This window comes from Typha angustifolia, chromosome 5 (assembly GCF_048772165.1).
Source record: "Typha angustifolia cultivar Huaian chromosome 5, ASM4877216v1, whole genome shotgun sequence".
Lineage (NCBI taxonomy): Eukaryota > Viridiplantae > Streptophyta > Magnoliopsida > Poales > Typhaceae > Typha > Typha angustifolia.
Genome location: NC_133243.1, coordinates 5,887,150 through 5,902,599, shown reverse-complemented (window position 1 = coordinate 5,902,599; position 15,450 = coordinate 5,887,150). Strand labels below are relative to the sequence as shown.

At 34.3% G+C, this 15,450-nt stretch overlaps 2 protein-coding genes across 2 annotated transcripts; one reads left to right on the top strand and one right to left on the bottom strand.

The window, feature by feature from the left end:
* Positions 1–512: 512 nt before the first annotated feature.
* Positions 513–2,945, top strand: LOC140760430 (putative pectinesterase 63). The gene is made up of 4 exons (XM_073097365.1): positions 513–953; positions 1,384–1,590; positions 1,896–2,131; positions 2,786–2,945. Exons 1-4 carry the CDS (start codon positions 513–515, stop codon positions 2,943–2,945), a joined length of 1,044 nt encoding a protein of 347 aa, XP_072953466.1.
* Positions 2,946–4,834: 1,889 nt separating this feature from the next.
* LOC140760356 (auxin-responsive protein SAUR76-like) lies at positions 4,835–5,601 on the bottom strand. The gene has a single exon (XM_073097289.1). It carries the CDS (start codon positions 5,544–5,546, stop codon positions 5,160–5,162), a length of 387 nt encoding a protein of 128 aa, XP_072953390.1. The 5' UTR covers positions 5,547–5,601; the 3' UTR covers positions 4,835–5,159.
* Positions 5,602–15,450: the final 9,849 nt, after the last annotated feature.

Below are 15,450 nucleotides of genomic sequence, written 5' to 3'. Positions count from 1 at the left end.
CAAGATGAACTCAATAATTATAATTAACCTTATGGTTAGCAGCCACCCTCCTCACTGTTATAGAAAAGCATTATGTTTTACATTTATTTTGTATATATTCTACCATATCAATGTTTATTATTTAACTCCTTATACTTGACATCAAGAGGATATAATGGAAATATTGAAAATAAATTCTGGGTTAAATTGCAAATAATGAAAATACAGGGTGCAAATCAGAAAATGTAATTATAATGGAAAGAAATAAAATAGGATATATTACCATATTAATCAATATCGTTAGCCTCTCTAGGTATCTCTAGATATAGTAAGTATCATAGCAATGTTTAGAAAACTAACATAACGGTTAATTAGAATACCATAGGACTATTAGATGGTGATGATGGTGATTACCTTCCTCAAAAATTAATTTAATGAGATCACTAATCCAATTTATTTCCTTTATATTTTTAGATGCATCTCTCCTCTTTAACTCCGAAACCTTTCTCAGCATACGTTTTCTCTATAGTTTCATGGATACAAAGCTATCACTGTTAACTCTCGCTGTAGCCTTCTTCTTAGCCAATTCCATCCTTCCTACCTCCTCGAAAGCAACGACAACAACAACAAGAAGAAGATATAATTTTGACAAAGTTCTCGTCGGTGCCGAGAACGGCAGCAGGATCATTAGAGTGAGGAAGGATGGCACTGGCGATTTCACGACGATCGGAGATGCCGTCGACGACGTACCGCCGGGCAACATGCGACGTACGTATCTAGTGATTGGTCCCGGGGTTTACCGAGAGAAGGTGACAGTTGATCGAACTAAGCCATTTGTCACACTCGTTGGTGATGAGAATGCTATGCCGACCATCTCGTACGGCGAGACGGCGGCGTCTTGCGGGTCCACGTTCTTGAGCGCCACCGTCGCCGTCGAGTCGGACTACTTCGTTGCATGCAATATCATCTTTGAGGTAATAGTTTTGATCTGGTTTGCTGTTCTTTTTTCGGTAGGACTGTTGACCTTCCTTTATTTCAGTTTAGGGTTGTATTATGCATTAGATATAGAAGATCTACAGACATACTAATGCTCAATAATTGTCATAATTCATTAATGAATAATATGAAGTGGTTTGAACTGACATGCAGAGCTTAACTACCTTGTTACCTTTTGAGGCCTTTCGGTTTATCTTTTCTTCATAATGTACTTCAAATGAGGTTGTTGTAATATCTAATCTATATTGAAATCACTACTCAGAAGATTAGTATTAATCTTTAAAGCAAAACATCATGATATAGATATATATAGCCAAGTTCTAAGAAAGTTTAAGCCGATAAATGTAAGAGAAAACACTGACATCTCTATTGTTAAACATCATATTGATATAATTTTGGTGTTAGAAGAACACAGCTCCAAAGCCAGGGCATGGAGTGGAAGGAGCTCAAGCAATAGCCATGAGAATCTCAGGGGACAAGGCAGCATTCTACAATTGCAAGTTTTATGGGTACCAAGACACTCTCTGTGATGATCAAGGCAGGCATTTCTTCAAGAATTGCTTCATCCAAGGCTCAATAGATTTTATCTTTGGCAATGGCAAATCCATGTACAAGGTATTCTCTCTCTTCTTCTTCATATGTTAGTTGCATATATACCTTTTGCATCGCCATATGGATATCCATCAACCATCACAAACTGTTGAGATTCCATAAAATTAATTGTAAAATAAAAAATATAGAAATACTCTGAATCTTAGTTATATATACTCCTCAGAGTTAAAAGTATATGTATCTTTTCATTTGTTAAATTAACATAATGCAACTCCATCTCCTCTCTCTCTTAGATGCAGTTAGAATAAAAATCAATCAATATAATGCGACTAAATATTAATAGCATTGTTTGAATTGAATGATTGCAGTCGTGTGAGCTACGTTCAGTTGCAGATGGCATTGCAGCTATCACAGCACAAGGAAGAACAAGGAGCTCAGAAGACAGTGGCTTCTCCTTTGTCCAGTGTAGGATCACAGGAACGGGAGCTATGTACTTAGGTCGAGCTTGGAGGCCGAGTGCGAGGGTCATCTATGCGTATACGTATATGAGTAGTATCGTTGATCCTAAAGGATGGAACGACTGGGGTTTTTCGAATCGGGATAGGTATAAATCAATACTTATCTTTTTATGTCATGGACTAGACAAAGAGGCTAGCTCTTCCAATCTTGATATATAGATTGGACAACAAAATCAGACTCAAATCAATGCTTATATAACATTTCAACGGAAAATTCACTAAATATTGGGGATTGAACACATGAACTAATGTCATGGCCTCTAGGATTAGACTAGTTAGCTACTGTAGCAATTTATTAGAGCCCTTGATTTCCATATAAAGTTTTTTTTTCTCCTTTATTTTGGAGTATGTTTTATTAAGGCCTTTTTCTACATAATTGCCACTCAAATTATTTCAAATTTAAATTAATTTTTATGTTAATAGAACCCAAATAGATCATAACTTATCTACATGCATGAGAGCATTCCAGTACTTGGGATGTGTATTTTATAGCGCACTAAAGTTAATAGAATTTGGTACTATGGATGGAAATGGCATGCATGTACTTACTTTATTGTTTAAAAGGGAGAAGTGAGAAGTGAGAGCTTAATATTATCACATTAAATATTGATACTGCTGGGATGTGAACTGAAGAACTCTCATACAGTATGAATCTATTTAACCACTGGCATGTACTTAGTTTGATGAGATGATGTAAATTAGATAATGTCCATTATGAGTTCTTGAATGAATATTTGCAGGACTATTTACTACGGTGAGTACAAGTGCATGGGACCTGGATCTTCTACTGCTAATCGCGTGAACTATACTCGAATACTAGACGATGAGGAGGCGAAGCAATTCTTGCACACTGGATTCATCCAGGCCCAAACCTGGCTTCTTCCGCCACCATCGCTGTAGACCTTCTTCTTCTTCTTCTTCTTCTTCTTCTTCTTCTTCTTCTTCTTCTTCTTCTTCTTCTTCTTTCTTCTCCTTCTTTCTTTATTCTTTCTTTCTTTCTTTCTAGTACCACCACTTTACCAAGCACATTATAGTTTGGAGAGATTCTAAAGTGTATTTTTGAGCTTTCATGTGTGTCATTTGATCCCTTATAGGTCTAGTTATATGTGGCCCTTAGTTTTTTTCTGTTAAAAATAAGGCTAAAGACAATATATTATTAAAATTATTGATATTGAAGTGAGAAAGTTTTGAGACCAAAGAAGCATAAGATCTCATCCCTACTTGGCCCATTGGGTTGAAATTCTTTGCAGGGTTGAAGGGAAGTTGGAATTTTGATGTAAAATTAACTATGACCAGAATTCTACAGTAAAGGGGTGGAGAAATTTTCAAATTGTAATTTAGTAACCTAATAAGTTTCTTTTGCAAGAGAGACATATTTTCTAATCAACCTAATTTATAGAATACACATACATACAGCAGTTGATTCTCCGAAATAATTAGCCCTAAATATTTAAACATATATAACGCAATTTGAATTTTTTTATAATCTTGCAAGTACATCAAGGACATATTATTCTCCTTGCAACTCTCTCCTCCCATGGCCCATGCATTATTTCACGAGATCAAGTGTCCCTCAAATATAAATAAATATACGTATGTATATATATTTTCTAACTCTATATTTTATCAATTTTATGATTTACATATCATCTTTGAGGATTTAACACCCTGACGTTATTTTGACTAACTTATCAAATTATTAAAATATCCTTACCATTTCCTCTCGTTTTCTATATCTATCTATTATCTTCTCCACCTACTTCCTCAATTATCGTTATCGCTGTTGCTGCCACTACTACTCTTTTTCCTCTTCATTGAGAAATGAAAAAGAGAACAAAGAAAATAGGAATAATTTAGATATTTATAAATTATTTTATATATTATAACAAAATATTACTTTTTTAGTTTATTTTAAGTTAATCCAAAGTGTTAAATAAGAATTATAAAAAAAGAAGGAGTCGGATTATAAAATTCTTAAAGGCAGGATGCGAATTTAAAAATATGTAAAATATCGGATATGATTTATATATATATATATAAAGAAAGAGGTTGGAATAAAATTGTAGCCAATCATTAGGTGGAGAAGAATGCAATGTACAAACTATTGCAAAAAAAGAAAAAAAAAAGAAAAAGGCAACAACCAAAATTGGCCATAAAAGAAAATAATTATTGGGCCAAGTTGCAAAAGGAAAAATAGGGGAGAAAAAGATTGCTTTAAATATCACGCCGGAGAAATGAGACATGAAGGACAGCCAGCCAGGTTCTCACCAGCTAAGAGTCACACCATTACATCCTCCATGCATGGCCCTAACAAATTGCTCCTATTTAGCTGGTTGACAAAGATATTGCAACCCAACTGGTTTACACTGTCTCAATCTCAATCTTTCAATTATATACACATATAATAATCTATATATATATATATATATATATCTTATTAGTAGGCAATTAGCGTTTGGTGGATTAATTAGAAAGTCTTATTCAAATCTTTTCTATCTCATTCTGCGTACCCCTAAGTTTATTAATTTTGTACTGCATGTGAAGAGCATCCTGATCGTAATAATCTATTTGCATATCAACCTGTTCCTTTTAGATTCTTTAAAATTGCCCAGAAGGATTGAGGTTGGTTTGACCGTTGTAATTGCAATCGCTCTAATTTTATAGTCCTCCTTAAATTCGATTTTAGATATAATCATGTATACAAACAGTGTAGAAATCAACATCATTCTGCATCAATATGACATATAATTAAACGCAATTTTTTTATTTTATTTTATTCTAATTAAAAGCCATTTATAATTTGGAAATAAATCACTAATCTTTTTGGATTCAAATGTACATATGCTTTCCATACACCTTACAAGAGGATTAGAAAACCAAGCGATTAAATTACTAACTCCACGTTTCACGTATTAGAATTTAGAAGAGGAGGGAGGGGGGGTTAATTAATAATCCTCACGTCATTATTTGTTTCCTAATAATTTTACACAAAACTACCTGCTAATTTCACATTCACGTAAACAAATTAAAATTTTTCAAAAAGCACCCTACTCGCGCGAGTCTGTTCCTCTGGACGGTAACCTTACCGCTTCTCCTCCTGGACCTCCTCCTCCATTAGCAAGCGTAGAAGTCGACCAGCTCGTCCGCCGACTCCGGCATCGGGTCGGCGTTCTCCAGCATCCAGAGCAGGTGCTCGAAGAGAACCACTTCGCATCCGACCACCGTGGCTCCGTCGTCTCCGGCGGCGGCGCCGCCGCAGCGCTCGACGAGGTTGCGGAAGAGGGGGTGGCCGACGAGGTCGGAGCTGACGAGGTACCGGCGCCGGGACTTGCCGACGTAGACGGGATGGAGCCCCGCGGGGACCTCGTCCCCGTGGAACGACGACGACGACCCCGCCGCCGGCGAGCTCCACGTGTCCTCGCGGGCGATGTGGCTGGAGGAGTTCCACCGCTTCAGCATGCATTTGATCTTGTTGAGCTTTCCGGTCACGCTCTTCGCCATTGTAGGATGACCGGCAGTAACTGGATCTAGAGAGAGAGAGAGAGAGAAGTTGTGGAGTTGTGAGGAAGAGAGGAGAGGAGGTTGGAGTTTATATAAAGAGGGGTTGGAGAGAGTGGGTTCCAGTTGGAATTGGGAGGAGGGGGAGGGGAGAGGAATGAGGCCTTGGAGTTGATGGTAATTACGAGGGGTGCCACAGGTGATTTATTTTCTATTACAATTTGGGTTATGAAATCTATAATAGTTAAGGCTGCTGAAATGGAGAGAAGATGATACTATTATTTTGGGACAATTATTATTTATTTCTATGATTAAAATTAAAATTTTACTTCACCTTCTGTAATCTTTATTTATATTACTTCACTCCCTTCTAGTTTAGACTAAAATATAATAAAAAAATATTTTTAATTTGAATATAACAATAAGTGGGTAAACTAAATTTAGGAGTTGTTGGAGTACAATATAATTTCTAGCATTATTTTTTACTCTTATTAGTTTGATTAAGTTAGAAGTAAATTTTTTTCTAGGAAAAATGAAAAGTGATGATATTTTGGAAATTAAAGAATAATTCTAGTTATATTTTGGTATTTTATTTTAAGATATAAAATAATGGAGCATTACAAAGTTAGTATTAAGTGGTTGGTATTCTAGAATTAATAAAACAACACATATTTATACTATTTTTTTATTGTTTAAATTTAGGACTAGTAAACTTATATGATACTTTGAGAGGATAATTATTGTTACTCTTTTCTTGAAAGTGGTTGGCCTAATTAGCTAACAGAGAGGTTAACTGCTCTTCTCTCTATTTCGCCCTAATTTTAATTTACACTCTTATACTTCAAATTTAACGAACTAAATTTTCATCCAAAATTAACTGTAAAAATGATAAAATTATACATGAAAATTAAAGTATATTTCTCATCTTTAATTAAAATATATAAGAATAAGTTGAAATCGGATCAAACCAAACCAAACCCTATTTGCCTAATTGGATTTAAGAAATTTGGGAGAGAAATGTATAGCTTGGTGACCATCCTATTGGAGGCCAATTGATGCCTACCTCTATGAGCAAAGATACCTAATTAAGTGGGATGCCTCAACTTGACTTCCATCACTTGAAACGAGGAGCTGCGAATACCAAAGTCCAGTTATCTTAGCCAGCATGGGAGAGGGAGGGAGGAAGAAGAACACCAAAGATTCTCTATAGATAGATCTAACTTCTAAGGATATTTTTGATATAGGAATCTTTGTATACTAGAAAGTTACTAAATTTTTCACCGAGAATACTTTATTTTATATAAGCTTGTAAATAATTTATAAATTATATTTAAGCCAGCAAATGGTTATTATAGACACCACATATTATTCATAAATTATAATACTGACTACCATCGTTACATGAGAAGAGTAATTTTGTCCATTAAAATTATATCTCATACATTTCTCACTAAAGTTAATAATTTTTTACTTTTTCATATTACATTATAAATAATAAATGCACTTTTAAACTAGTTCAAAATCAAACATCAAATTACCTTAAACTAGTTTAAGATACTCAAATCAAGACTAAGAAATAAGACTAACTAATTGAGTTCAGGACTTAGTCTCAAACCAAATAAGGCGTAATTTTTCTTTGACCGAAGAGCAACATTTCTGTCTTAATTCCTTCAATTTTATATTCGTTTGTTTGAATATATATCTTAAATGCGGACGATGGAATTTTGCTATTCTAATTATTCAAGGGAATATACTAGTAAGTTAGCTCAAAAAAAGTAGCATTAGGTCAATATAATAAGTACCATTCATTTCAATTCCCATTCTTTTGAGTCACTTTCTTGTGTCCAAATTAATCTCCACTCTTTTCCCTTAGGTCTCCTTGTAACATTGCATGGAAACTTTGATGCATCTTCTCATAGCTAAGCTCTTTCTCATAACATGTACAATAGACTATATACCAACCAACAAGGGATATAAGTTTCATGGTATATATTTATATGTATATATATATATTAGTACCTAATTTGTCTCTCATAAAAACTATGGGATACTGAAAGTGATAGACATGTGCATGGAAGTTACAAGGTCTTGAACCTATACATATATTAGCACCTATTTTAATATTGCCAAGAATAAGATACTTCTTACTTAGATTAATTAACCAGCAGTGGTTAGTATTACTTAATCTTATATATACTTAGTTCATGGTAAGCTTAATGTGTCCTCTTTCTCGTCTAGAAACACATCACTTGGACTGATATGAGATCACAAAAGAAACCAAATGAGAAATTCTCTTTTCATGACAAAAGCCAAAAGGCATCTTAAATTTGTAGTTTATATATATATATTCAATTGAGTTAAGAATATTGATGTCTTTTGTCTATTGAATTACCAACTATAATTGATATAAAGTGACCTAAAGAATATCCAACCAGAAATATGAAATTTAAAAGGATCCATAAACATGCAAATATAAGGAAGAAAAGAATAATGAATCATTAATTAAAAGCATATCTTTGCATTTCCTAGATATTAATCTTAAATTCTATTTTTTTAATATTATTTCTTGGACATGAGAAGTCCTACAAGATTCCCTTCAACCTCCCAAACCAGCCGTTCATTTTGGAACCATAAAGAATAATTTTCTATTAGATGAGAGTAGCTGGAGATTACTTTATCAAATCAAACATACACATATTATAAATATTCACCAATCATGGGGGATAAGAGTCGGCTAATTAAATATAAAGGATTAGGAAGGCATTAAGTAAGTGAGACATAGAAGATTTGGACACAAGAAAGTCCAAGAAACTCAGTTCCTGGCATTTTTCGGTGGATTTGTTGCGACTAATGAAGCATATGATAAACAATTAAGAGACTTTGAAAGAAAGGACGGTTGATGACAGCCTTGATGGTTGGATTAGTTGGTGATTAGAGTGGCCATAATAAGAGCTTGGATGTGGTAACAGCATCATCTTAAGACTTAAGCAGCAGACTTATATAAATGTCTATGATTTATATAGTATATGGACATTCATATTAGCTTAAATATACATATGTTGAGAATAAATTACAGTTTACCTCCTACTGTCAAACCACACAGAGATTAGATGGAAGTTAAGTTAAAAATGGAATCAAACCACAGCATAAAATTTATAATAAAAGATCCATCAACTCTTTTCAACCCCCTAGTCTTTCATATGGTGATAATTGGCAAGCATCATAAAATGCTAGTGAGTAGAATACAGTTGTAAAGAGTTGTAGGCAGAATAGGCAGACAGTGTGAGAAAAGCATTTGGTTGGTTGTCATCTTTTAGGTAACAGCAAATGGCCTAACACTCAGGTGCATGGTGCAAGACTGTGGGCCAGAGGGGTAAACCCTATTATCTTTTGTATTCTGAGTATGCTCTACTTAATCATTTCATTTATATATAACATATACGATATCAGCCGCTTTTATTCTCACTATTCTCTCGCTATTGGATTTGTCTCCTGTCTTCCTCATTAATCCGCATTGCTCATATTTTCTCTTTTGTTTGCTTCATCCTTTCTCTTTTGCTTTTAATGCTCTATCGTCATCCTCCTCCACTTCGCTGCATGTCCTACAGGAACTGCTATGATAGCACTGATCTTTTAGGGTTTGATTGTTTCGGTCTTATTTTTTTTTCTACTTGAACTTATCAGTGTAGGTCATTATGTACTTGCTGTAATGCTGGTTCATATTCGCCAAAGTTACGACAGAGTCGATCAAAACACCTATTTTGGTGTCGGACATATGTGTGATTGTTGTATTTTTTTTTTCACCCTTTTGGTTTAATATAATATGTTCACTATTGTGACATTGATATTTTGGCCTAAGTTGTTAGGTTTGTCAAAACTATTCCACTATTTTTTTTGTATGTACAAGGCTTATAATATATAGATAGTAATCTATTAGTTGTAATATTTTAGTCTTTAAATGAATGATATCTCGACTTTCTCTTAAGCAAAATAAGTATTTTGAGGGATTATATGCAAATATTAATTTTAGAGAGGTATAGGCATAAATAATAAATAATTACAAGGGTATATATGTGTAAGGAAAGACCAAGATATTGTACTACTTCAATATTTTTCTTCTTCATGTATACCCTTCAATTTTTTATTTATTTATGATATGCCTGTAGAAATTAATATTTATATGCATACTATTCGAAACACTTATTCTTAAAACTGTTGTTATGACCTAGATAAGCATAAATTTAGCCAGCAGTTAAAATTTAATCAATATCTTCTTTTGTATAGGTTGCTCTCAAATGAGGGCATTTTTATTGTTTCATCTATATATTAAATGCTTTAGGTTTTAACTAATTAGTTATTAGAAAGTAATTAAAAGTGATCCATGAAAAAAAAAAATAATAGGTATTGAGGGGGATAAATAAAGAATGTTTTAGAGGTACATATATGCCAAAAAATAAAAATAAAAATAAAAACAATTAACTTTAATAATCCCAACTTCCAAAGTGGTAACAAGTTGGTAGATGCAAAGTTGTAGCACGACAAACGTTGGCCCTTCAGAAATATTACGTCAAGTGGCTTTAATTTGTACTTTGAGAAGAATATATAATAATTTACTTCTTATCAATCAAACTCCACTTGTATTTATGTAATACCGTGGGCTGATCTACCAATATATATATATATATTTTATATCGTATCATAACTATATCCTTATAATTTATGAATGGCACTCGAAAAGAGAGTAGCGAGGGTTAAATTAATTTTACTCCGATCATATATTTATTTATAGAATTATGTGTGTATATATATATATATATAATAGGTGTTACTTAAAATTTTCCCACAAAAATTAATAAGATTCTAAGCTTACTAAAATTTATCATCCCGAAAAGTAGACGTGATCATCGACTGAGCCGGATTCAGGTCAAGCCAATCGGGCTGGCCATTGTGTTCGCAAGCCCGCCAGTGAGTGGTTTGGCGTAGGCCAGATTTGGGCAGGGCTAGAATAATCTATTCCGTTACTGTCTGTCGGTCAGTGAGAGAGTGAGCTGACCGAGCCGGGCTTCGCCCGCAAATTTTTATAACTTTTTAAGCTATTTTTAGATTTTTTTACCATTAGTTTTTTTATAAAAAAATATTTCTATTCCTTTCTTTTTTAGAAAAAAATAATAACTTAAATAATACAGAGTATTGTACATGTGGGCTAGACCGATCACCGATGGCAGAGTTGAATTTTAAAAAAAATATAAAATAGTAGAGAGTACCAAAATCCGGTTAGTTTTCACTATAGCAATATGAACAGGCTTAATTACAAGCCGAACGGTCGGGCTGAAACGGACGAGCTTCCGAACCAGACTTTCAGGTAGGGCTTCTAGGCAAAGGGTTGACCTATACCGCCTACTGATAGTTCGAGCCCGAGTCGAGTCGAGCAGGGCACGGGTGGGAGCTGGGCGTGTCTAAGTCAACGACATAACTTTCTTCTAGAATCCCTAACATGTTGTACAATATATGCCTATTAATTATAATCTAACTCTGGTCGTCTAGTGATTAATGGAGACAGACCAATATACATACATATGCTAAGAGCCTTAGCAACAATCTATGTGCGCCGCATCCATGATCACTCATGCATGCATGATTGCACTTAATTCCTCCTTGAGTTTTAATGGCGATGAGCTGTAGATATCGATCCACCAATTGCGGATCTTTACGTATACACAAAGGATACGACAGTACGTAACATGGATATATGAAAGATGCATGCATGTGAGGTGTTTTAATTCATCCAGAGGTACGTACGTCGTCTGCTCTTTGACACATCAACTCATGCATCAAAAATAAAAGTAAAGAGATCGATCTAGAAAAGGGGTTGGTATGGTCAATGGTGGGAGACAACCATGCATGCATACTTCCCATGATATACACATGACATAAATATGTATATATGTCTCATGATTTTGTTGCTGCATTCACTTGCTTTAGCGAGGGTGAGGATGAGGTTGAGGTTGACAGCTCTTTGAGACATTAAAATGGGAGGGGATGAGGCCATGCAACTTTGGTATGTTTGGGCCTTTTAGGGCATCACGTCTTGCCATTGAACTCCTACCGTGTCGTGCTTGTGTGCTAGATGAGTTGGAGATGGGAGAGACAAGTGGCAAGCTGTGGAGAGTGTAAACGAGCCGAGTTTAAACGAGCTGAGGTTACGTGTATGGTTACTTTTTATATATAAGCTGCCAATCCAAGTTTGTATCGACACATCACCGTATTGATTGCGTTTATCTAATATCTATGTTCGTGCCTAGAAGACAATACATAATATAGATTTTGAGCGAGTATAATCGAAACAATTAGATATGTGTGATCGACGGGTTAGCGTACATCTAATGCTGTTTTCGAATCTAACTTACAAATTATCGATCAGCCTACACCAAATCTCAAAGGATAACTTAAAAGAATTGCAAAATGATGCATTTGATAAAAGACCGAGAATATATATCAAACTTCAAAATGTGGCCCCAACAATCTATATATATTGGGGACAATAAAATAGAGACTCTTTTTTTAAGATTTTATTTAATTAACCCTTATTGTCATATGCTAAAATGCCTTTTGCGTGAATTAAAAATTAAAATTCTTAGGAACCTAAAGAAATTCTTAAAAAAATGCCTAAAAATTATCAGTTGGCATTTCGAAAGGATAAAGAATAATAGTCTTTTTTTTTCAATATATTAATATTTTGACTATAATCTAGAACTAAGGTCACAACGAAGTCCTCGCCTGAGTCCCAGATCTAGAATAACCTTGCGACCCTCTTATTCTTCAAATTGGGCCAAAATTCTTTGGCTTATTGGGTCGGGTACGGCTGAAATTTCCAAGCCCAATTGGCAATGAGGCCCAGCTTAGGCTTAACCAAATATCCAATTGGCCCGACCCGACCCGACCCGACCCAATATATTTATTTACAAAGCTAGGATTATCATTATTAAAAGCAAACATATTCTATCTTTCCTCCGCTCTATTAAACCATATGATGGCATTTTTGTCAATTACTTTATATATAATAATCTTTGTTCCATAAATATTATTTCCCATTTATTATATAAGATGTGCAGTTATGTGTACTTCTCCAATTCTATTACAACCAGACCTAATTTCTCATCAGGTTGATGGGTTGGGTTTGGGCTCAGCCCCAACAATATAGACACATTTGCGCCGAATTAAATTAATCTCGAATCAAGTTGGGCTCGAGCTTACCAAACCATATCGGGCTTGGAATTGAGCATGGGCTTGAACCCAACCCGACCCGATAAATGCCCAGATCAACTGATAATGTTTGGTGTAACCTTGTGTGCTAATGAATTCTAGTCCAAGGAATTGTTACTTAACTAAAAAAAAACTCACATTACATATAAGAAGCTTGAGCTGAAAATTATAGTCTCCAATGATAAAATTAGCATAATTCATTGTTTTGGTGGGTCTTTTCCTTTCATAGATGTGTACTCATTAACATTTATCAAGACAACACTCAAACCCCTAAACACATGCATGAGCCATTAAAACAGTAAAAATTTATATTTCTAGTATTATCAAAATGTAAGATATTATTTGTATTTCTTTTTTATTATTATAGAAATATTTTGGCATGCTCTATGAGATGTGTTAGATTTGATCAGAGTTAGACTTAAATTACTAATTCTTCAATAAATATTCTTCTAATTTTATTATCTACTGTTATCTTATTAGTACGTATGATAATATGAGATAATATCTAACAACTTACAAAAAATAATCGTTCTATCTTTGCTAGGGTTTGGCACAAAATTTCTCCTCTCTCGACCTCTTCTCCCGTTGAGAGGCATTTCATTGTATGCATGATCTTTTCCGTTCTCCTTTCCTAACCTAAGTGGCTAGGAGAACATTCCAACTCTTTTTCCTCCTCTTTTCTCCTCTTTAGCTTCATCTCAATCAGCATACACCACTGCTCCTTCCTATCCGATGTCACCTTCCTCTTCTCGCCACTCGTTCCACCTTCCTTCTCTTTCATCTCTATCGCTCTATCTTCCTCTATTCGCCACAATCCTTTTAGTTGATATATGCTCCATTTTTTCTCTCTTCCTCCATCTTTCATGCCAACCAATTCCTCTTCGAACTTTCTTGGTTCTCCTCTCTTTCTCCTTCAATCCCATCATCATTGTCAACACTCTCTCCACATCGTTGCCTCTGCCATCTCCTTGCTCACTACTTCTCTCACCTTGTCAGTTACGCCATTACCTCATTTGCCTTCTCCAGCTACCTTGCACCCCGTCACCAGTTTGGTAGACAACAGCCGAGGCTACTCGTGTAGATAGTTTCCATGACTAGACTTTTCCTCAATGTGCCTCCTCCACCAATGCCATCAATAGTGGAGGTGGTGGGCCAGTGAGGTCTCATGTTGGGTGTGAGGCAACGATCTGAGGTGTTGTGATGGTAGGGATTGATAATATGAAAGGTGCTACAGTTGAAGTTAGGAATGAGATTTTATTGGGCCATCACGTAGTTGGGCGTATTTGTCTAGTTCCACTACTTTCGCTCTCTCATACAATTGTAATTGTAGCATATGTCTCATCGGCGTCCTAATCTAACGACCTCCCTCCTTCCTCGTGCCTCCAATGCAATCCTTTTCTATTTTCCTTTGCTACAAATTTCATTCTCCCCCTACTTTGCTTTTGTTAAGATCCCGTTCTTTAGCTTGTTTTGCTGCAAAGTTTATTTATTGTTGTTCCATTTTGTTTTTTTTTCATTAGGTTGGCGATTTTGAATCTATCAACCTTTGGTGATTGGACTATTAAAATACGACAAAATTGTATGCTGTCTTAAGGCTCCCTGCTACTATGAATTCACTAGGGTCATCACTCTTGAAGTTTAAGCCAAGTATGAGACATAGAGTCAAAGCGCCGTCACTCTATCTTCTCCTATATTTTGTCTATCAAATTGTCATGTTGTATCCATCCTCGTAATTAAGATAAGTCAATGAAAAGCCTTCGCCTATAAACTTTCAAAAAAGAAAGCTCTTATCTCATAATCCTGTTATCTTGGTCCTGAGAGCGATCTGCAAATCACCAAAATCTATTTAAAAATTCACCAATTCCCTTCATAAAACTTAACCTAATTACAAATGTTATTTGTCAAGTTAGGTGTACCTCTAAACTGCGATAAAAGAAACTTGTTTATTTCATTGAAGTCTGTCAGATTCAATACAGTTGAATTGGGTCTCATTTTGGCTTAATTTGTCAAAGACCTTGCAAGTACGTTGAATGTAACATGATATTTATTATAGTTGCTCCCAATTAAATGTTATATAATTTTATTTATTTAGATGTAACATTTATTTGTATGATCCCAAATCTTATTTTTACCTTTCAAATTATTTTTATATTTTAATTTAAATATTAATCCACTAGAAAAGAAATTAATATTTTTAATTTAGAAAACACAAATATGATGTGTTTAATTGATTGAGATAAAACTTATTAGGAAATTGAACTGGGTCCCATTCAATACAAAGTCTTTGTTTTAGAATTAATACATCAACTTCGTAAATTTATTAAGAATTAGTCTTCAGTATATATATATATATATATATATATTCTAAATTAATTCTCGACACTGAATTAAGAATTCAAATTAATTATAATAAGGATATTTACATAATTACTATTAATATTTTTTAAATATCATAATTACCACTGGATTCTTTAAAAGATCACAATTGTAGCTGAAATTATTGTGCTTTTCCAAAATATTATTCCATTAGTTAAAGCTAACTAATTATGATTAAAATCAAATTTAGACTTAATAAAATTATATTTTCATTGTATAAGTTATTTAAAATAATTTAGAAGCTATCTTATATTTTCTATGAGAGACA